Source organism: Spea bombifrons, chromosome 2, assembly GCF_027358695.1.
Source record: "Spea bombifrons isolate aSpeBom1 chromosome 2, aSpeBom1.2.pri, whole genome shotgun sequence".
Lineage (NCBI taxonomy): Eukaryota > Metazoa > Chordata > Amphibia > Anura > Pelobatidae > Spea > Spea bombifrons.
The window spans coordinates 18566000-18588855 of record NC_071088.1 but is presented as its reverse complement, the minus strand read 5'-3'; the positions used below and the strand labels follow the sequence as shown (position 1 = coordinate 18588855).

Genomic DNA, 22856 nt, shown 5'->3' with positions numbered 1-22856 from the left:
ACACACACACACTCACTGACACAGAGAGAGAGGCACCACTCACTGGCACAGAGAGAGAGACACACACACATACTCACTGGCATAGAGAGACACACACTCACTGGCATCGAGAGAGAGACACACACTCACTGGCATCGAGAGAGACACACACAGACTGACACAGAGAGAGAGAAACACTGACACAGAGAGAGAGACACACACACTGGCACAGAGAGACACACACATAGTCACTGGCATAGAGAGACACACACTCACTGGCATCGAGAGAGACACACACTCACTGGCACCGAGAGAAAGAGACACTGGCACCGAGAGAGAGAGAGACACTGGCACCGAGAGACACTCACTGGCACAGAGAGAGAGACACACTCACTGGCACTGAGAGAGACACACTCACTGGCACAGAGAGAGACAGGCACACTCACTGGCACAGAGAGAGACAGAGACACTCACTGGCACAGAGAGAGACAGAGACACTCACTGGCACAGAGAGAGACAGAGATACTCACTGGCACAGAGACAGAGACACAATCAATGGCACACAAGAGAGACAGACTCACTGGCACACAAGAGAGACAGACTCACTGGCACGGAGAAAAAGAGAGAGAGAGACTCACTGTGAATTATTTCACAGATTCAAGTTTCCTTCTGCCTCCATAATATTCTGTATTTTCAGGAGTTCTATTAAAACTTCATCCTCACACCCCACGTTATTGAAAAAGAAACAGCAGCCCAGCACAGCCCATGTGCACGTCCTGCGCTGCTGCTGCTTCTTCTTCTTCGTGTAGTTCTTTGTACCATGTGACCAAACAGTCACATGGTCTGCTGACATCACCAGAGTCCTTCTACCGGGTAGGAACCAGCCGCTACCGTTAAACTTCGGCCTGAACCGTGGCTGTCATATAAACGATGGACGGGCAATCTCTGGTGTTGGGCATTGACGTGGGCACCTCTTCAGTAAAAGCCGTGTTATTGGACACCGGCTCGGGGCATGTGGTGTGCAGCCAGAGCCAAGATACTCATGCCGGGGTGCAGTGTGATTGGGGGTTACAGGTGAGGGGTGCCGGCTCAGTTTGACGTGCGTTATCGGGTGTAAACGTACTATAGGTATAGCTGTGCCCAAATGTTGGTAAAAAGGACTTTATTCACTAAATGGAGAGTTGGCAATTGTGGTTTCAACTCCTCCACTTCAAGGTTAACACTGAAAGAATGGGTGACCTGGCCCTGCATAATGCATAATTCAATAGGTGAGGATGCTGTAAAGAAACTTCACTGACTTAGCTATACATTATACCAGGCTTTGACAAACCCTGGGTGCCATACACATTCAATGTAACACTATACATATACGCACCCATTTTGAATGTAACATTACACACATGCACCCTTGCCTTGTGGAGAGCTGCCTGCTCCTGTCTCTCTATCACTGCGCGGTCACATAATGCGAGCTCATGGATGCTGTGCACCCGCCTCAGCACCCCCTTGTAGCCCACTGGGGCTACAAGGGGCCTTCCTTGCTGCCTGGGGGTGCTGAGGCGAGTGCAGGACATCCAGCTGCCCATGTTATGTGACTCTGTGCCAATAGAGAGGCAGCAGCAGACAGCCCGCACACAGGTCAACACGAGTTAGGAGCCAGAAAAGTATGTGTGTGTATATATGTATATATATATGTGTGTATATAGTGTCAGTGTGTGCGTGTTCGTATATTGTGCGCGTGTTATATGGTGGTGTTATATGTGTATGTATGTCATCGTGTATGATGTTGGTGTGTGTTTGTGAGCATATCATTTTAGCATATGTCTGTCACAGTATGATGCTAGAGTGTGTTAGCGTATGTTACAATTGTTAGAAATGTATTATTTACCAATTAACCGTTAACTTGATTTGCTAATAATTTAATGTATTCATTTATCATCTTATTAAATGGGTTAATGTTTTCACCAATTTATCAATTCTTTATTATAATTAAAATATATCTGGCAAATAATGTTTTTGTATTATTCAATAATTTTTTTATGTATTACATATTTTGTAATTACAATTTATTTACTATTTTTGGATTGTGGAGAATCACCTTTGAGGGCAGATATCACTGAAACTTTAACTACATGAAAATAAAAACATGATCGTGGGGAAAAAAAACTGGCTCCTAAATTTTTAGACTGGCTTTTAAATACGAACCAAATTTGCATATAGATAATGTATACTGCGTATCATACCCTTCTACTTTTGTTCCTCATGTCCTGGTTAAAATGTCATTATATAGGGATAGTCAATACCTCTCCATAACGTGTATTGTATAGTTTATTCTGGGTAATTAAACCCTTGCATTGCACTGCATACATTGGTAAACCCCAACTGTTGCATTGTTGGTGACCCCATGTCACACTCGCTGTGGGGACAGAATACTTGAAATCAGAGCTGTGTAATTTGTTGGCGCTTAATAAGTAAAAGATAATTATACCAAGGTTAGCCAACAGGTGGCGCTCTTTGTCATTACATTATTAGTATTAGATACAGTGCTGTATTTAGTAATCCCGTTTAGTTTTGAAGAAATGCTACGGTTTATTTTTCCCCCAGTGCATTCTTTATTTACAGACTTGTAGGTTGCTAATGTTTTTGTGATATGGAGTGACTGTCCCTGTTCAAATGCCACACAAAGCTGATTCTTCATCGCAGTGCTAATGAAATCCTGCCTTAATTAAATATCTTCATGTAGTTTTCCTGGCTCGGAGGGTTTTTGTGGGTGGTTATCACAAGGCGGTATGATAAGGAGCTGGGGTGTTTGTCTAGTAGATTGTGCTAATGTAACCGAGACAGAGCACACATGCATTGGCTCATACGCAGCTTTCATATTTCATATTGACTGGTACAAAGGTTTTATCTGATTATGTAAGAGTACTACATATAATCAAATGTTTTAAGATATAATGTTTTGGGATTTTGATGTTTCAATCATATTTAACACTTTTTCTGCAAATAAAGGAAACTAATGTTAAAAAATTAAAACGTCGGTTACTTGTTGCAGCTTAATGGGACACAAAGTCATTATGGTGTCTTAAACGTGTATGATATCACTGTGCAAATGCATGTTAGGATTCATCTGATTCCCCTACTATGAACCGGTATTTTGTGCCCACCCAACTTAACTAATTGTCATTCAGCCGTACACATCTCCTGCTCAGGGGTGCTATACTTTTGTGTGAGGTCCAGTGGGGTAATTGCACAATGGAGGGTGTTGTACACAACTCTGGAGCTGCAGCTTTTCCTAAAGATGCAATGGAGTGTCTCTCTAAATATTGTGACAGTGGACTATAGAGTATTTACTTGTCTTCCAGGGAAAAGAACAGAATGTCAGCCGGATAATACAAGCTCTGAATAACTGCCTAGCTGCTTTACCCAGAGAGAACCTGAAAAGAGTTTCACGCATTGGAATCTCCGGACAAATGCATGGAGTTGTGTTCTGGAAAGCAAATCAAGGTTTACCGTTTGAGTGATACGAGTACAAACTATTAGGCATTCAGTACAAGACATTCTAGTGCCATGATAAGTACTTGATACAGTGTCAGGCAGTGAATTTCCTCTTGTGTTAAGAGCTGTAGCACACCCAAAATATTTATTTATCAAGTATTTGGTGCAAAGTGAAGCCAACCTACAAATAACACATTGCTCAGTGATATGCAGTGCTAACAGGAAAACTTTAATATCCCTTTCAAATTATTTTCTTCCCCTTGTAAATGTATAGATCTGTTCCAGAATCTTTTCTCCCCGAGGGTGTTCAGCCAAATAAATCTGCTTCTAGTGTACATGATTGGCATACTCACTGCCGGCAAACACCAGCACTGGCTTGCATGAGTTCCAAAGGGTCTAATGACTTCCCCTTCTGCATATACAAAAAGCATTCCCATTTATTACAAGTGACTTCCCATTTTTGGTGATGAATGCATGTTTGAGGTACTTTAGTATGTTAGTATGGATCCTTTGTCAATGATACAGATAAGGAATTTAAACTGTCCCTTTAAAAGCTGTTAGTGAGACTTGGGTTAACAATGTGAGCCTAGAGTAGGTGTGTGCGTGCTAAAGGTTTTAGAATAGAAGTGTATCCTAAATTTATAGTAACTAGCCTGGAGAACAGTTGCTACCACAGTTGCCACAAGAGGTCCACCTGTAGAGACAGCAAAGTTGGTGTTGAAGTACCAGTACTATCTGTGCAATGTTTCCACGGTATACATTAAGCTAGTTGATGCGGAAGGAAATTATAATGGTTTTATATAGTGCCATCAAATTCCGTAGCACTGTACAAATCCCCTTTTTTTTAAATTGTATTAATAAAAAATGTAATTTACAAACATGGTATAAAAACAGTTTATTTTTTTTGGGGGGGGTAGGATTGTAAAATGAACAACTCATACTACAGAGTATTGATTTACCTACTTATTTATTACTAATTGTAAAGCTTCTCACCGCCCAACACTGAGAAATGGTTTAGACGTTTCAGTGCCAAAGGTGTTCTCGATGGTGGTGGAGGACCTTTGGAAGCTGGAGTCCAATGCCAACAGGCCTCAAATACCAGAGGACAGATAGTTTCCTTGGACAAACAAGTCACTGACCCATCATAAGGGGTTCACGTGAGAAATCTTCAACCATTATGTAGCGAATGCGTTTCGAAGAATGTGACACTCACGGTGAATGAGGTGTAAAGGAAGAATCTGCTTAAAGGGACATTAAACTCTCCCATGCTGTCCCACCAATAAAACATATATTACTTTAAAGTGCATTCTACAGCTGTGGGAAATAAAAGGCATTCTGTGTGCTCCATTGAAATCGGTGGGAATACTTTCTGTCTGTGTATACAGAATTGATCACCCTGGAAATCTCATGAGAGCCAGTGGTGGAGCTGACTGGCAAACAGACCTCTACTGCAGCTCCCTCGTGGCCGAGGTGGCCTTGCCCACTCCCTCGGCTATTATCCTCCTCCAACAAAGGTGTGTATATTATGACACATAAATTGTTGGGGGAGTATGTAGTCCATACAATCCAAGACATACATAGTCACGTATATCTCAATTAAAACTGGTAAAGGAGCTAGTATCCTTACCTTTTAGCTATGATCAACTCACTGATACAATGATGTCATACTTTTACCTGTTCTCATGAAAATAGTGCTACATGTGTGGATTTATGCACAAAGACATAGAAATTGCAATGTTCGTTCTTTCCTTATATTACAGCCAATAAAGTGAGCCTTTATCTTGATGTCCCATTGCTGCCTCCTTAATGTGCATCTGTTCTACTGGGAAGTTCTTTGCATCTGGCACAGTGAATTCTAGCTTCTAAACTTGTAGTTACTTATTCTTTTTTATTTAATAGTATTATTCCATTAAAAACAAAAAAAACAACATTTTAATGGACTAGTTATCCCATTTAATTTTTCTGCCTCAGAAGCCTAAATATTTTTTTAAAAGAAGTTGAAGTCGTTCTATATTGCCCTAAAAACTAAATGGGGGTATGCTACATTTCATTTCCTACACCTCCAGGACAGCCTAGTTTACCTTAATAGAATTTAGAATAATAGAAATAGAATTTATTTTACATAGAAGCAAAACTACATGGCTGCTACTAACCTTTTGTATTCTTTTTAAAGGCTGCCACTGGATAAACAGTGGAGATTTGAGAATTTTTGAGCCGAGAGAAGCCAGTCACCTTGTTACCTGGGAAGATGGCCGCTGTACCACTGAGTTCCTGTCTTCTTTGCCTCAACCACACTCACATCTCTGTGTGGCGACTGGTTTTGGGTGCGCAACTATCTTCTGGTATTTACAAAACAGGTACCTTTATTTCTTTTGCTTTTTGATTAAAGGGCATATATTTTTCTAAAGTTACTGATTTAAGTTTTCTGAGTTTCTAAATCTTAGAAATGTACCGTATTGGCTCGAATATAGGCCGCACTTTTTTCCCCCACTTTAAGTTTTTAAAGTGGGGGTGCGGCCTATATTCGGGCTTACCGGAGCAGACTCCCGGGTGTCTTGCGGGGCCGGCGGGAGACATTTACGCAATACGCGCATGCAACTTCCGGTACCGGAAGTTGCATACGCGTATTGCGTAGATGTCCCTCGCCGGCCCCGCAAGACACCCGGGAGTCTGCTCCGGTAAGTCGAGGAGGGGGGGGCAGAGGAGGACAGCGGCAGCGTATCGCGGGGAGGGAGGACAGCAGCAGCGGATCGCGGGGAGGGAGGACAGCGGCAGCGGATCGCGGGGAGGGAGGACAGCGGCAGCGGATCGCGGGGAGGGAGGACAGCGGCAGCGGATCGCGGGGAGGGAGGACAGCGGCAGCGGATCGCGGTGAGGGAGGACAGCGGATCGCGGGGAGGGAGGACAGCGGCAGCGGATCTCGGGGAGGGAGGACAGCGGCAGCGGATCTCGGGGAGGGAGGACAGCGGCAGCGTATCGCGGGGAGGGAGGACAGCGGCAGCGTATCTCGGGGAGGGAGGACAGTGGTAGCATATCTCGGGGAGGGAGGACAGCGGCAGCGTATCTCGGGGGGGGGGAGACAGAGTGGCAGCATGTTTTTTTTGGTGCTTTTTTAAAGAAAAAAAACTTTTTCTTTAAAAAAGCACCAAACTTTTAGGGTGCGGCCTATATACGGGGGCGGCCTATATCCGAGCCAATACGGTATTTATGTAAAAATCACTTCTGTCTTTCATAGATAAACCTGCATATAACGATCAAAGCCATTATTACTCCCTTGATAACACTTTTTAAAAGTGCTATATATTTTTTGTTTACAGCTGCTCAGCTCATTGAGGTTAAAGATGAATGATTCATGTCTGTAGCCATGCATATTTAATATGAGCTGAGACCCTAATCTATTAGCTGTACAGCATTAGATTTATCACTGACCGCAAAAACACTATATGATGGAAAAGCATTTTGGATAAATAGGCCACAAGTAAGAAAATCATTTGTTAATGTAAAAAGAAATTATGTCTAATAATGGAAATATCCTGAAAAGGGTAATATGTTGTAAAAAGGCTGAAATGCTTCTTTGGCATGTCATAGGCTAGTTTAAAGGGACAGTTTAGTGTCCCTGACACCCACCCTATAGTAAAATGCATATTAATGTACTCTGTGAATTCAGAAACAAAACAAAAGCTGTTACCTGACACAGAGGAGGTGGCCCTGCTAAAGCAGCTGTCCTCCTCCTCTATGGTCCCATTGCTTTTGCCACTGGGTTGACTACTTTAAGTCAGCGGGAGTTCTTTCCACTCCTGCGCACAGCGGTGAGAACAGACCCCCTGCCCACAGTGTTCTCCAAGCCAGCACTGGAGCTGACTTACAGTAAGTATTGGGGCACCTAACCATTACAGCAACAGGGACTTTTATAACATCACATTCTAAATACATAGTCATTCATATGTAGTTGGATCCACCTTTGCTGCCATAACAGCTTTCATTCTTCTGGGAAGGCAATCTCTGTTCCGGTTCATACCAGATGTGTTTGATAGGGTTGAGGTTAGGGTTCTGTGTGGCCAAGTTCTTGCACACCAAATTCATCCAACCGTGTCTGTATGGACCTTGCTTTTATGCGCCGGGGCACAGTCATGCTGGAATGGAAAAGGGCCTTCCCCAAACTGTTCCCACAAAGTTGGAAGCATAGCATTGTCCAAAATGTCTTGATATGCTGAAGCAATAAGATCTTCCGTCACTGGAGGTAAGCGTTCTCCTGGCATCAGCCAAACCCGGACTCGCCCATCAGACTGCCGTACAGAGAAGCTAGATTCATCACTCCACAGAACAGGTTTCCACTGCACCAGAGTCCTGTGGTGGTGTTCTTTACACCACTTGATCCGACGCTTGGCATTATACTTGGTGATGTGAGGCTTGCATGCAGCTGCTCGGCCATGAAAACCCATTCCACAAAGCTCCCTAGGCACGGTTTTTGTGCTGAACAATGAGCCTCAGTGGCTGAGTTGCTGCTGTTTCTAAACGCTTCCACCTTACAATAATACCACTTGCAGTTGACTGCGGAATATCTAGCAGGGATGACATTTCATGAACTAACATATTGCAAAGGTGGCATCCTATCACAGCACCACGCTAGAATTCACTGAGCCCTTCAGAACGACCTTTTTTTTTTTTCTCACAAATGTTTGTAAATGCAGACTGCATGGCTAGGTTCTTTTGTACACCTGTGCAATGGGTCTGATTGAAGCACAAGTATCTCATGCATTTGCAAGATAGACAATACCGCTGTCGTATGCATTAAAGTGCAGATAATGGCCGGAGTGTCCCTTTAAAGGTTGAACCAATTTTCTTTTAGCTTGTTTGTTTTCTTTGTCGTGTTTGCTTTATGTGCAGTTAAAATGACTATTGTTTCACTTGTCTATTTCACTTTTATGCAGTTCGGTAACATTTACATGAAATCATTTTATTTCTAGTAAGCTTATTTTTCACGATATGTGATGTATTATCATCTGCACAAATTTTCTTTAAAAGTACTGTCCCACATACACAAGACATTGATTGTACTCTTTAGTATTTTAGGCAAATAAATCTTATCTGTCATTTTATTCTTTCCAGGTTATATGGCAACAACCACTCATAGCCTTATTTAGTGCCATGAAAAATTGTCAATAAGGAGCATTTTTACATTAAAGAAATATTTCCAGGAAGAGTTTGGGCATTCAGCAATAATACAAATTGTTTGTAATGCTGCAGTATATTAGAAAGTTGAAACATGATTCAGCGTGTGTTTGTGTTTCTCCAATTTTATGTTATTTTCCTTTAATCATTTAATGTTTCACTTTTCAAAGTAAAACATTCAAATTAAACTATATGATGATATAATGATCTTTGAGTTATTATTGATATAGCTTTTTTGATACAGGCAAGATTTCCTTCAGTGTTACGATGCTGCAGGTACCATTCAGGACTATGTTGTTTCAATGCTATGTGGACTTGAAAGGCCTAAAATGTCTGTCCAGAATGCTGCTAGCTGGGGATATTTTAACACCAGGACCAAAACTTGGAACGTTGACTTGTAAGTTCTCATTCTGTTACTTTCCTGTATTTATTTTGTATATATTTCTGTATTCATATATGAGAGTTAACACATCTTGCGTCTGTGGTGCTCTAGAAGGTGCCTTACCCGTTTCCCTTGCTCTGTGTTTCCATATTGAGAAGAAGAAGCACTACTTGTGATTCTGGGGTCCAAGGGGAAAGCACAAACTTTAGTTCATTACAGAACTGTACCAAAGGTGAGGCACTTAGCTGTGAGGGGGCGCCTGATGCTCAATGAGCAGTTGCAGGACAACTGATCTCCTTCTAACCAGCCCAACATTAACAGAGAGCAAGGTCTGTCACTTGAAACCCTGACTTCTGTGCTCCTTATCACTGTATACCCAAACGTATCCTCTCCTTTTTTTATATTAAAAAATACGTTTTTATGCAGCTGAATAAATCTGTAATTTATAAAAAAAAATGAATTCTATTATAGCTCCATTTTGAAGTCCAAATTAGATGGTTATATCTTTGTCATGTTCCAGATTAGAAGCCTCAGGATTTCCCATAGTTTTGCTTCCTGATATTGAGGATTCTGGATGTATAGCTGGGAAGTTGTCTTGTGAATGGTGTGGTATCTCACAGGGGACAGAAGTCGGAGTCGCCTTGGGAGATTTTCAGTGTTCCGTTTATTCTTCTGCTTCTGAGAGCACAGATGCAGGTAGGAATATCATGCTTATATCACGTCCTACTGGTATGTTTACAAATGTAGTATGTAGTAGTGTATTGTAAAATGTAAGTACTGTTCATGTTTATGTGCTTCTTTTTATTCAGTTTAAAGGCATGTTAGTATATATGACCAGATACCCACAATGTATATACTTGTTATCGAGATGCAAAATATTTACCTTCCGGGTTTTTTGGAAGAGCTTTCAGAAGTATCAGCTTCCTTTTGTCCACAGCCATACTAAACAGAACGATAAAACCCCCTTTACAGCCCCAGTTTCTACCCAATCTGCACTAAACAAAGCATTGACCTTAAAGACAATCATCTAAAGACACTGTTGGCTACATTAAACAAAAATTATACAGGAACAAGATTACTACAACGAATATAACATAAGCACCGAGAACACCCCTCAAACTTGTCAATGGAATATCAATCCTAGAACAGACCAATTTCAAACTGGGACTAACCATATAACATATGTAAACACACAGGTAATAGCAGTAGCTTTCAACACAGAGTTCATAAAAACTGAAATCTATTACTCTTGAACACACTTCCAAAAATTACTAAATGTTATTCCAAAATATAAAGGTACCACCACATTCTTCAGTGGCTTTTTTCATTTATACCAGTGAACTGGCACTATCTGTCGTTTGTTTTGAATACTTGTATAAAATGTTAAGTTAAAATGGGCAGACTAGGGGGGCGTGGCTAGCCACGGACGAAGATGGCTGCTTAGGTCTTCTGCTCTGCTAACCCTCTCCGTGTCTTCGACTAAATAGCGTGCTTTTCTACCACTATGGGCAAGACGAACAAAGCCCCTAGCACCCCTAAGCCTCAGGGATGTAGGGATAAACCTCCACTTACCTCGGTCCGCTCCTATTTCCAAGGATCTCAGGATCAAGACTCCAGGGACTCGCTCCACAAAATGGCGCCTTCTCCCGCCAGTTCGACGGCTGAGGGCCCTGAAGACTCCTGTTCCGACCTCCGAGACTATCCCTCGCTTCAGGACACTCTCCGTCTCCTGCCGACAAAGGATGAGATGGTGCCTCTTATTGAGAAAGCCACTCAGGGCATCCGCGATGCGCTAACTGACCTTAAGGCTGACGTACAGCAGCTGGGAGATCGCGTGGAGGCGGTGGAGACGGACACCGCGAAGATCACCGACTCTATGGACGCACTTTCTACGCGTGTGTCTGAACACTCTCTAACCCTGCGGCTCTTGGCCCGGAAATTAGAGGATCTCGACAACCGCGGCAGGCGCAACAATCTTCGGGTTCGTGGTCTCCCTGAGGACATAGAACACGCCGCGCTCTCTCCGACACTTCAGGCTATCTTCAATACTCTCCTTCAGCGCCCTGCTGATACACCCATTGAATTCGATCGAGCGCATAGGGCCCTCCGACCTAGAGGTAATGCTGATAGCCCCCCGAGAGATGTCATCTGCCGACTTCACTATTATACCGTGAAGGAGAGCATCCTCAGAGCCTGCCGGACGAGGGGTGACCCCGTTTGGAACGGTCATATTATCACGATCTACCCGGATCTGTCCCCCTCCACTTTGCAGGCCAGACGTGTTCTTAAACCGTTAACGGCTGCCCTGCGAGAGGCCTCGATTCCTTACCAGTGGGGGTTTCCGTTTGCGCTCATCGCTCGCAAAGGATCTGACACAGTTGTCCTTCGACAAGCCTCGGATGCCCCCTCTTTCATGAAAAGCCTGAACCTGCCTCCTGTTACTGTCCCGGACTGGGAATCGACCCTGGTTGATCCCACCCGTCTATGAGACCCTGCTAAGGACTGGTCGCCCAGGCCTCAGAGACACAAACGTCCTAAGCTCCCGGCGCCCTGAACTGCGATTGTTTCTGCTGCATTTCCCCTTCTGATTTACCATCGGCCGTTTTGTTTTTTTTTTTTTTTTTTTTTTTTTTTTTTTTTTTTTTCGTCTTTTGACCGTTTCCGTGGATATGGACTGTGCGTCCACTCTGCTGATGCCCTCCCGATCGACTTCCCCGCGCTCTTCTGGCTGTACCTGTGTGACTTCGCCTCTCTTCCTGGAGTCCTCTTCTGCTGATGATGTTTCTCCTGACGGTTCGACGCTCTGCTGTATCCAGTGTCCCCCGGGTTCCGGAGTCACGTCGGCGGTTGAACTGCTTTCTCCTGCACTTGTCAGCTGATTTTTTCTATCCTTCGGTAGTGATCCTCTGTTTGGACGCTCTGCAGCACTGGGTTTTGTTTTGGACTCCCCGCCGACTTCGTACGATCTACGGTTTGCCTTTCTTTTGTTTGATTTTCTTTTACTTTCCCCCCACCGTGCTCCCTTTCTGTTATTGCCACTACTTGAGTTGCACGGCTCCGGTCGTCCTAGGTTCACTTCCCTTGGGGGGTATCCAGTCGGCTTGCTCCAGCCTTTGTCCTTGTTCCTTCGGCTCTTGCTGACGTTTTGCTCCCCCTGCATTTATGTGGTCATATGCATACACACCAACACTATACTCTCCTTCCCTCACACATGTTCACGGGCTTTCCCATTGGACTTCACTCATGTCTGTCGGGCTGCTGGGTTCCTCTCCCTGGGTCCCGATGTATTTGGGGTCGCTCTCCCCTCCGCATACCCACGGCTCCATTTATTTATTTATTTATTTTTATTTTTTTTTTTTTTTTTTTTTTTTTTTCACATGCTTTCTCACCTCCATGCCCATGGCTCTCTATGTCCTGATAAGGCTTCTTGCCTTAGGGACGCGGTCTTACATGCCAACGAACCTTGATTATGTGCCTTACACGGGTTGATTACCTACCTTCGCTCCTTTGATGCACTACACCACAGGTCATACATTACTCCCCCCCCCCCTTTTTTTTTTTTTTTTTTTTTTTTTTTTTTTTTTTTTTTCCTATACATATATCGTCTTACACTTCTACACGCTATCGTATTTTACACTACCACTCCACTTGACACGGAGAGGGTGCTCTTGCACCTTGTCTTGCCACCACCGTTCCCTACTTGACATGACACATCATTGTTCGCATTCTACCACCACCCCTACCAGAGCCTACCTGCCCTCTCCCTCGGGTTTGGGTACTAGGTCCTTGACCACTAGTGTGGTCACTCGGCTCACTACTCGATGTAGTTACATCAGGGCTACGCGTTGCCCAGTTTGTTTTCGGTTTTTGGTTTTGTTTCTATGCACGTACGATACTTTGTTTTCTTCGCCGTCGTATTGCATTTTTCTTGGATGCTGCGGGATGCCATTTTTATGTATTACGATGCCTTGGCCCTTAATGTTCTATGGCCTCCAGTAACCTTACCTGTACGTCTCTGAATGTCAGAGGCTTGAATAAACCCCAGCAAAGGTCCAAACTGTTTCTGCTCCTCCGCTCCTATAGAACACATATAGCCTTCCTCCAAGAAACCCATCTCCTGGCTGCGCATGAATTTAGGCTCACACATAGACACTTCCAATCGGCGTACTTCTCTAGCTCCGCCACTACCAAGACCAAGGGCGTTGCCATTTTACTGCACAAGAGCCTCCCATTTCAACTTACTGATGTCTGGAGGGATACGGAGGGCAGGAGTCTGATTGTTAAAGGTTTTCTGGGTACCCATAAGATCACACTGGCCACTGTCTACGCCCCCAATAGGGACCAAATCCCTTTCCTGGTGCGTTTTTTATCTAAGCTTGCGGACCTCCAGGAGGGTTTGACGATTTTTGGGGGGGATCTAAATATGGTTCTTGACCCTAGACTCGACTGCTCGACTGGTACGTCCCATCTCCCATACGGTAAAATTAAGAAAGTTAAAAGGTCGCTCCTCCTTAACCAACTAGTTGACGTCTGGAGGGCCAGTCACCCTACTACCCTTGACTACACCTTCTTTTCCCCTCCACATAATAAATATACACGTATCGATGCCTTGTTTGTGTCCCACCACCACCTCTCCTACCTCCACTCTGCTTCTATTGGGACTCAGGCGATCAGTGACCATGCCCCCGTCCATATGTCCCTCCGGCTCCCTTCTCACCCTCCTAGGGTCTGGTGTTGGCGTCTTAATCCCAACTTGATAAATGACCCCTCGTTCCTCCCGGAACTCGAGGATCACCTCAAACACTATTTTGAGGACAATTCTGCCCGAGGTACCCCGGTCCCGACGGTCTGGGAGGCGCATAAGGCGGTAATGAGAGGCCGTCTTATTCAGCTTGGAGCCAAACTGAAACGTTTGGACTACCTGTCCATTATCTCTCTCACGCGTCAAATAGCAGCTCTGGAGCTCAGGCATAAGCTTACTCTCTCCCACGACATCCATGTACAGCTCCAGGCTTTGCGCGCCGACCTCTCCTCCCTCCTCGACTCTAGGGTTAAACGCAATTTCCTCCTCGCGAGGAAACATTTTTATGAGTTGGGGGATAAGCCTGGGAAATTACTAGCTAGGGCCCTCCGGGCTAAGAGGTCTTCCACCTACATACCTAAGATTAGAGATGCGTCGGGCACGTTGCAACATCAAACGGAGGCCATTGCTCGCTGTTTTTCTGCCTATTATTCTGATCTATACAACCTGAACGGGGGGAGGGATCCCGACACACCGACTCTCGATCGTATGGCAGCGTATCTAGATAAACACCTCAAGCTCAGGCTCACTGCCGATGATAGGGCCGGTCTTGACTCTCCCATTGACTTGGAGGAGGTGGAGCGCGCAATCAAGTCCCTACCGAGGGGGAAATGTCCTGGCCCAGATGGCTTCACCCCTTTGTACTATAGCAAATTTTTCCGTACCTTGGGTCCCCAACTGGTGACCTTTTTTAACGCCTTAGCTGAAGGGTCGCCTCTTGATCCCCAAACAAATACAGCCCACATCACGGTCGTCCCTAAACCGGGCAAGGACCCCGAGATCTGTGGCAATTACCGGCCGATTTCTCTGATTAACACTGATCTTAAAATTCTGGCCAAAATTTTAGCTCTTAGACTTAACCCTCTCCTTCCCAAGTGTATTCATGGTGATCAGTCGGGATTTGTGCCTGGCCGCGAAGCCAGGGACAATACCCTTAAGGTCTTGAATCTCCTGGCGTTGGCCCACTCGCGCAAAACTCCCCTCCTCCTGGTGTCCATGGATGCAGAGAAGGCCTTCGATAGGGTCTCGTGGGCCTTCCTCTTCCGTGTCCTCAACAAGTTAGCTGTGGGTCCCAGGTTCCTCCAGCACATTTGCTCGCTGTACTCTTCGCCTTCGGCTTATGTGCGCGTTAACGGCTTCCTCTCTGATAGGATTGCCTTGGCCAATGGCACCAGACAGGGTTGCCCCCTTTCACCCTTGCTATTTCTTCTAGTGCTGGAGCCCCTGGCCAACGCCATCCGGGCCAATCCCCTTATTTCGGGCCTCTCGGCGGCGGGTCAGGAATTCAAGCTATCGATCTACGCTGACGATATGCTATGCTTCGTTACTAACCCTACGCTCTCCCTCCCACACCTTACCACTGAGCTGCAGCAGTTCCATGAACTAGCTCAATATAAGATTAACCTGCAGAAATCCGAGATCCTGGGCATACATGTTCCCCCCTCTATGAAATCGCAGATACAGACCGCCTACCCCTTTCGCTGGTCGGATGCTTATCTGACCTATCTTGGGGTGCGTATCCCGGCCGACCTGTCCACCCTGGTGGACTTGAACTTCGCCCCTCTTCTGGAGTCGGTCTCCACAGACCTGAGGAGATGGTCCTTCAGCCACATCTCCTGGTTTGGGAGGGTGAGCGTTCTGAAAATGAATGTCCTACCTCGCATTTTATATCTTCTGCAAACTCTCCCTGTGTACTTAACTCAGTCCTTCCTTAAAAGGTGGTCTAGGACCTTTACGAGATACGTTTGGTCTAACCGTTCCCCTAGGCTGGCTCTCTCTTATTTGACCAGCCCTAAAGAGTGTGCCGGTTTGGGCCTCCCGGACATTGAGGGTTACTGGGTTGCCTCCCACCTTCGGAGGGTTATAGAATGGTCTTCCCACTCGCATAAGCACTGGGTTCAACTTGAAAATTCCTTCTTTCCCACCGACATTGCTGCTGTGCCCTGGCTTTCGCGGAAGCATCGCCTCCCCACCTTACTGCGCCATCCGACTATTATTCCGACGCTGCGGGTATTTTCTAGGACCTTGACCAGGTACCCCATAACATCCTGCCCTGGCCCATTGACCCCCATCTCGTCCAACCCGGACTTCCTCCCTGGTCAGTCTCATGCTGACATACAGGTTTTTGTGCCTGCACGGGAACGGGTACTTCGCGTTTCCCACCTTTACGCAGGGAACTCTATCCGTCCCTTGTCGGACTTTGTGTCTGGATCGCCTGTGCCCTTTAGGGCGTCTTTCCTATATCACCAGATTAAGCACTTCCTGTCCTCCCTGTCCCCTGCTTCCGACCTGACTAGACCGCTGACTGTGTTCGAGTTACTCCTTACGGACCCCTCCAGGCACTCCCACCTTCTCTCCGCACTTTATAAATTGTTTCTCTCATACCGTACCCATAGGAAACCGTACTTTCTTAGTCTGTGGGAAAGGGACTTGTCCCGCACGTTCGAGCAGGACGAGTGGGACAAAATGATACTGCTTACCCTTAGGGGGGTCACCTCTAGCAAGTTGCAGGAGTCGGCTTACAAGCTCCTCACCAGGTGGTACAGGGTGCCCGCCGACTTGCACCGTTTTCTTCCCCACGTCTCCCCGTCCTGTTGGCGGTGTGGGACTGATGAGGGCACATATTTGCACCTTTGGTGGCACTGCCCCCTGGTGCAGCCCTTCTGGTCGGCTGTGTCCGCGGTGATTAGGGCAGTTGACAACCCCGACTTCCGTCCCACCCCTGAGTCCATGCTGTTGCACCATGTACCCTTTGGCATGGGCTCTTATAAGCGGTCACTCACCATTCATTTTATCGCTGCGGCAAGGGCTACCATTCCTTGCTTTTGGAGGCAGGCTAGATCCCCCCCTGTCTCTGTGTGGCTTAAAAAGGTGGGCTTTATTTGCCAGATGGAGGATTTGGTAATGACTTCCAGAGGTTTTGGCTATAAAAATGGGCTCAAATGGTTGCCTTGGAGGGAGTTCCTAGCTTCTCCATCATTTCGCACTGTACTGGGCGATCTTGTCGATGCCCCCCCTGACCCAGGCATCCCTTAAGTGGGCTTCCTCTCTGCGCAGTATTGCCCCCCCCCCGCGGGTCTCTCCGGGCTTCTCCATCGTTATCCGCTACATTTCTCTCTTTTTATGGACGATTACAGGCGGCGATCTGTCTACCCGTTTCGTTCTCATCCACCTTTTCAGCATCCCGGGCATCCACATATGCAATCACTGGTATATTTGCAATTACGTGCTTTGTTTTGTTTTGATTTGTTTTGTTTTATTTGTTTACTTTTGTTCTGTACTTGACATTCTCCGGGAAGATGCTGCCTGCAGGCTGTTCTCAGTGCGTTGTGTCTGTGGCATTACTTATGTTATTCCGATGTAGGCGTCTTTATTCCGCTCGTGCGGCACATCTTGCTGTGTCGAATACCCCCTAGCTCTGTCCCTTCTCTTGATTTTAACTTACCTGATGTACGATGTGTTTATTGTTATATGACGCCTGTTGTATCTTTTCCTCGACTGTATGCACTGTTACCATCTTTTCAATAAAACGGAGATTTGAAAAAAAATGGGCAGACTAGGTAGGCCGAATCGTTCTTCTCTGCCGTTCTTATCTGTTTGTATGAAATGCACTTCCACAAGAATATTAAACTTTAGAATAAACTGCATTTGCGGACATTTTCCTTAAAAACCACCGCTTTGCTTGTTTACTCTTAAAAGTAGTGTAAAATAAATATAAGAATTGCTTGTGTTTGGATCTTAAAAAAAAAAAATCAGTTTCCCATTATGATGTTTTTTTTGTTGTTTTTTCCCAATCTATCTTTGAATCAAGTCCTTAATGTAAGCACATCGGCACAGCTGACATTTTCCATGCCAGAAGGTTTCCAGCCAGAAGACGTCCCTCGCTCTGGAGAAGCTGTAGCATATTTTCCCTACTTTAATAATCGTTACCTAGCAGTGGCAGCATCTCTGAATGGAGGAAATGTAGTTGCATCATTTGTTGCAATGTTGTCCCAATGGATTTCTGACTTAGGTAAGAAGCATAGTGAATTTCAGTAGTCCTGTATTAGTTTGTACTACCCAGCTCTCCAAGCCTGAGTGGCCTACCCACATCCGGCCTTCCTTGTAAGAAGGATTATTATTTATTTATTTATTTATTTTATATAACGCCATGAAATTCCGTAGTGCTGTGCAATGGGCAGACAGGACATAAGAAGTGGTATGTAACATAACACATTGACTTAAAGAGACAACAGGTGAGGAGGACCCTGCTCAAACGAGCTTACAGTCTAGAGCAGACCTGGGCAAAGCACGGCCCGCGGGCCACATCCGGCCCGCTGAATAGCTCGGACCGGCCCGCAAAGAGTGTCCTGGTGACTCACCAATGAGTCCGGTTTCCCCCCCCGCCCCGGTCACTTACCTTAAACTCCTGTGTTGGAAGCGTTTGTCTCGGGTGCCGGCGCTTTACGCTGGGCGCCGGCATATGACGTCAGACGCCGGCGATCAGCAGTGAAGCGCCGGCACCCGAGACAAACGCTTCACGCTTCCAACACAGGAGTTTAAGGTAAGTGACCGGGGCGGGGGGGGGGAGATCCTGAGAAGGGGGGGTTAGGGAGTTAGAGGGGAGATACTGAGAAGGGGGGGTTAGGGAGTTAGAGGGGAGATACTGAGAAGGGGGGTTAGGGAGGGAGGTCTTACTGTGTGTGTGTGTCTTACTGTGTGTGTGTGTATCTTACTGTGTCTGTGTGTGTCTCACTGTGTCTGTGTGTGTCTTACTGTGTCTGTGTGTGTCTTACTGTGTCTGTGTGTCTCACTGTGTCTGTGTGTGTCTTACTGTGTCTGTGTGTGTCTCACTGTGTCTGTGTGTGTCTTACTGTGTCTGTGTGTGTCTTACTGTGTCTGTGTGTGTCTCACTGTGTCTGTGTGTATCTTACTGTGTCTGTGTGTGTCTCACTGTGTCTGTGTGTGTCTTACTGTGTCTGTGTGTGTCTCACTGTGTCTGTGTGTGTCTTACTGTGTCTGTGTGTGTCTTACTGTGTCTGTGTGTGTCTTACTGCGTGTGTCTTACTGTGTTCATAGCTTATTCAGTTATTGTAATAAATATTTTAGCCCATTTTTTAGCTCAAAATATTTTTTCCTTTTTTTTCTCCTCTAAAATCTAGGTGCGTCTTATCAGCAGGTGCGTCTTATAGAGCGAAAAATACGGTATGCACTCCGAAGCCTTGTTCATTTTGTTCACTTCTGTGCTGTGCTAATAGTTATTCAGGCCTTACTTATTCAAGCACCTCTACCAAAGACGTAGGCTTGAATAACTTTATTAAACAGTACATAAGTTAACAAAATGGACAAGGCTTCGGAGTTTGTAGTTTGTAGAGGTCTGGCCCTCTAAAACCATTCCAATTTCTCATGTGGCCCCATGGGAAAATTAATTGCCCACCCCTGGTCTAGAGGGATTTAGGGTGTATTACACAATAGGTAAAAGTGCCATTGTAAGGGATGGACCAGCCACACTAGTGTAAGTATTGCATTAGAGGGGCTAGGAGAGGTGAGCTAAGGGAATATGTTATAGTGCAATATTATAAGCGTCCTTAAAGAAGTGGGTCTTGAGGGATTTTTTGAAGGACCGAAGGCAGGGGGAGAGACAGATAGACCGGGGGAGGGCATTCCAGAGGATAGGGGCAGCCCTTGAGAAATCTTGTGCATGAGAGCTAGAAATCAGAGGAGAGGATAGAAGGAGATCATTGGAAGAGCGGAGAGACCGGTTAGGAGACCAGCTAAGACAGAGTTACAGTAATCAAGACGGGAGATAATCAGGGATTGGACAAGAGCCTATGTGGCATGCTGTGTTAGGAAGTGATGGATGCAGGCAATGTTTTTAAGATGGAGACGACAGTTTTTAGAGAATTTACAGAATTTAACTATATCATTCTGTAAGGCTTTTTAGTAACACAATTAGGGGAATAACCATGTATATTGTATATTATCATGTGACTCTGATTTTTACTCTTTTGTTACATTTTCTAGTAATTCCAATCAGAATACTCGGCGACAACAACCTTGACATTTTTTGTTTTGTTTGTCATAATGCCCAAAGGATTAGGCAAATCTGCAGATTCAAAAGCAAAATTGTTTTCTGTTACAAGAAAAACCCACAGGAATGCTTTTTACCATAAAACAGAAGAGAACAGAATTCAGCTAATGACTTCAGGAAATGACAAATGCCCTGAGATCAGTCTGCACTTATCTAATTGTGTTATTGTGTTTTAATTTACCAGTAGGGCTTGTTGTATTTTTGTATACAGAGGAAAAAACTCTTTAGACATAGATGGCAAAGCTTTCTGGGTAGATAAAGATACAAATTTATCTTTGTATATATACTTTGTATACAAATATATACAAATGTATCTTTGAATGTATACAAATTTATCTTTGTATATATACATATGAGACATTAGGTGCTATCTTTATTTTTTATGATATATTATTTTTCCACCCACAATGTCTCCACCACTGATGTTCAGAAAAGACAATTTAATAACGGCCCGGACAAGGGTCGGGCTGGCCCAGAGGGTAGGGTCACAAATGCCTCGCTGGAATACAAAATTGTTTACGAAGCACCGGTAATAATTTTGGACCAGCTCGGCCATCTGGGGAAACAGGAAGGTAGCAGGGTCAAGTAATAAGAGGTTACTTGGTAATAGCGATTCTGCTCGCACAGTGTGCAAGCACCAGAAAGAAAGATGTGAGTGAGGTCAGGGATGATGGTGGGAGGGAGCATAATGTATGTATGTTAGGATGAGAGCATATGTATAAGTGTGTGTAAGCATGAATGTGTGATTGTGTGAGCATGTGTGTTAGCATGCGTGTGTAAGTGTGTTTTTACTAAAGTGTGTAAGTGTTTAAATATATATATATATATATATATATATATATATATATATATATATTTATGTGTGTCAGTGCGCATATGGAAGGGGGTGAATGAGCCTTACTTGTCCACCTGATCAGGAGAAATGTTAAAAAAAAAACAAACATTAAAAATAAATGCATAAATCAAAAAAATGATTCGCTGAGAGGTTTTTGTTTTTTTTTTGTTTTCTTGAGCCCCTCTGTAGCCTTCTCATTAGTCTACTATGGTATTACAGGCAGGCAACACGAGCCACTTACTTCTGTATTAGAGCTTTATAATTGTGTAAAAGACGCTCTGTGGATTCTTCACAATTAACTTGCACAATGATACATATATGCACACACTATCTCACAGAAGCCAAGGGCAAAATTTGGGAAGGAAGGCCAACCCAGTATTAACCCCTGCTGTGGGGGACTCTCAGCAAGTCCATCAGCCTTCACCTCATGCTGCAGGGATGGCCAGGTTGTTGAAGGAGCACTTGCTCCCATCTGGTCACTGAGTTAGAAGATACCACCCCTACTTGACAGTCATAACTGCTTGGATAGCAAGCTTGTGATATTCTCATAACAGGGAACTCACCAAGTCCAGTGCCACTTTCCCTGCACTACAAATCTGCACAAAACATTTGTTTTTACTCCCCAAGGCAGAAATGGCTTTTAAAGAATTGGGACTAATTGGTTTTACTCAAATCTGCATCAAACCGTCTTTTTATTTTTAACAAATTTTGTGATGATTGGTTTCATTTTGTTAGCACAAGGATTTTTAACTATTACCTAAAATGCTGTAACATTCATAAAAGTATCCAACAGCTTTGTTTCTTTTTTCTCTTCTCTGTTTTGTAGGTCTAAATATTCCCGACTCTGAAATATATGCCCAGGCGATTAAAGCTGCATTGTCTCAAAGTGAGACGTGTCTTACGGTTTGTCCAACACTCTTTGGTGAGAGACACACACCCAACAGCCACGCATCTGTGTCAAACATTGCTGCCACTGACCTTTCACTGGGTCATGTGACTAGAGCTCTCTGTCGCGGAATCATAGAAAACTTGCATGCTATGCTGCCTTCCCATCGACTTCAGGAATATGGGGTAAAAAGGATAATTGGAAGCGGCAGCGCACTGGCCCGAAATGAGGTGTTAAGGCAGGAAGTAGAGAAGGTATTCCCATTCCCGTTGGTCTATGGAAATGATGTAGACTCAGCATTAGGTGCAGCCTTGGTGATGATAAAACAAAGGTAGAATTATTTCCTATAATCACAAAAATATTTTATAAATTTAAAATATTGATTTAGAAATAAAGTAATACAATGTAAATTACTAGTGTTTTATTACACCTCGTTTCCAAATCGTTCTCTTGGCTGCAAGAAAAGGACACTTTGATGAACAATATAATTCAGCATTTTAAGACATACTGATTCATTCAATAAATGTATTTTACCAAATCCTATCGATAATTGTTCGTATATGTGAGATATATACTGTATGTATGTATGTATATATATATATATATATGTATATATATATATATATATATAAAATTCTCAGGCTGTTGGCATTCCCTGTGTCATTTCAACATTCAAATCAAATGATCAGCGGAGTAATTCCTGATGAAGAGCACATGAACATGACTTTGTTTTCCCAAATACAAATAACATGCCTGATGAAGGGACCTGAGAGGTCTTGAAAGCTTGCAATTCGCTCATTTAGCCAATAAAGGTATCATTCAAACTCCACTTGTCTCCTGTAATTCTACGGCTAACACGGTACCAACTATCATCTTTTATCAAATACAAGTGGCTGATTCAGCCATATTTTTCAAGCTTGAACTGTCTTCTTAAGGTCACGCCACAGCGTCTCATTCGGATTCAAGTCAGGACTTTAGGCCATTCCAAAACCTTAATTTTGTTTATTTTTGAGCCATTCAGAGGTGGACTTGCCTGTGTGCTTCAGATCATTATCCTGATGCATAACCCAACTGTGTTTGAGTGCAGTTGGTAGAGAACAGAATTCATGGTTCCATCAATTATGGCAAGTCTCCCAGGTCCTCCTAGGTGTTTGTTGGTATTTGTTTTTATTCTGTTATTCATTGTGTTTGCTGGAGCCCCAGAGCCTTAGAGATGGCTTTGTAACCCTTTTCAAACTG

The 22856-nt window shown here is 44.4% G+C and overlaps 1 protein-coding gene across 1 annotated transcript; it reads left to right on the top strand.

The window, feature by feature from the left end:
- Positions 1–908: 908 nt before the first annotated feature.
- LOC128474612 (sedoheptulokinase-like) lies at positions 909–22119 on the top strand. Its single transcript, XM_053456977.1, has 7 exons — positions 909–1053; positions 3339–3480; positions 5645–5828; positions 8888–9040; positions 9546–9721; positions 17638–17838; positions 21558–22119. The coding sequence occupies exons 1-7, from the start codon at positions 910–912 to the stop codon at positions 21950–21952; spliced, it is 1395 nt and encodes a 464-aa protein (XP_053312952.1). The 5' UTR covers position 909; the 3' UTR covers positions 21953–22119.
- The last annotated feature ends 737 nt before the right edge of the window (positions 22120–22856 follow it).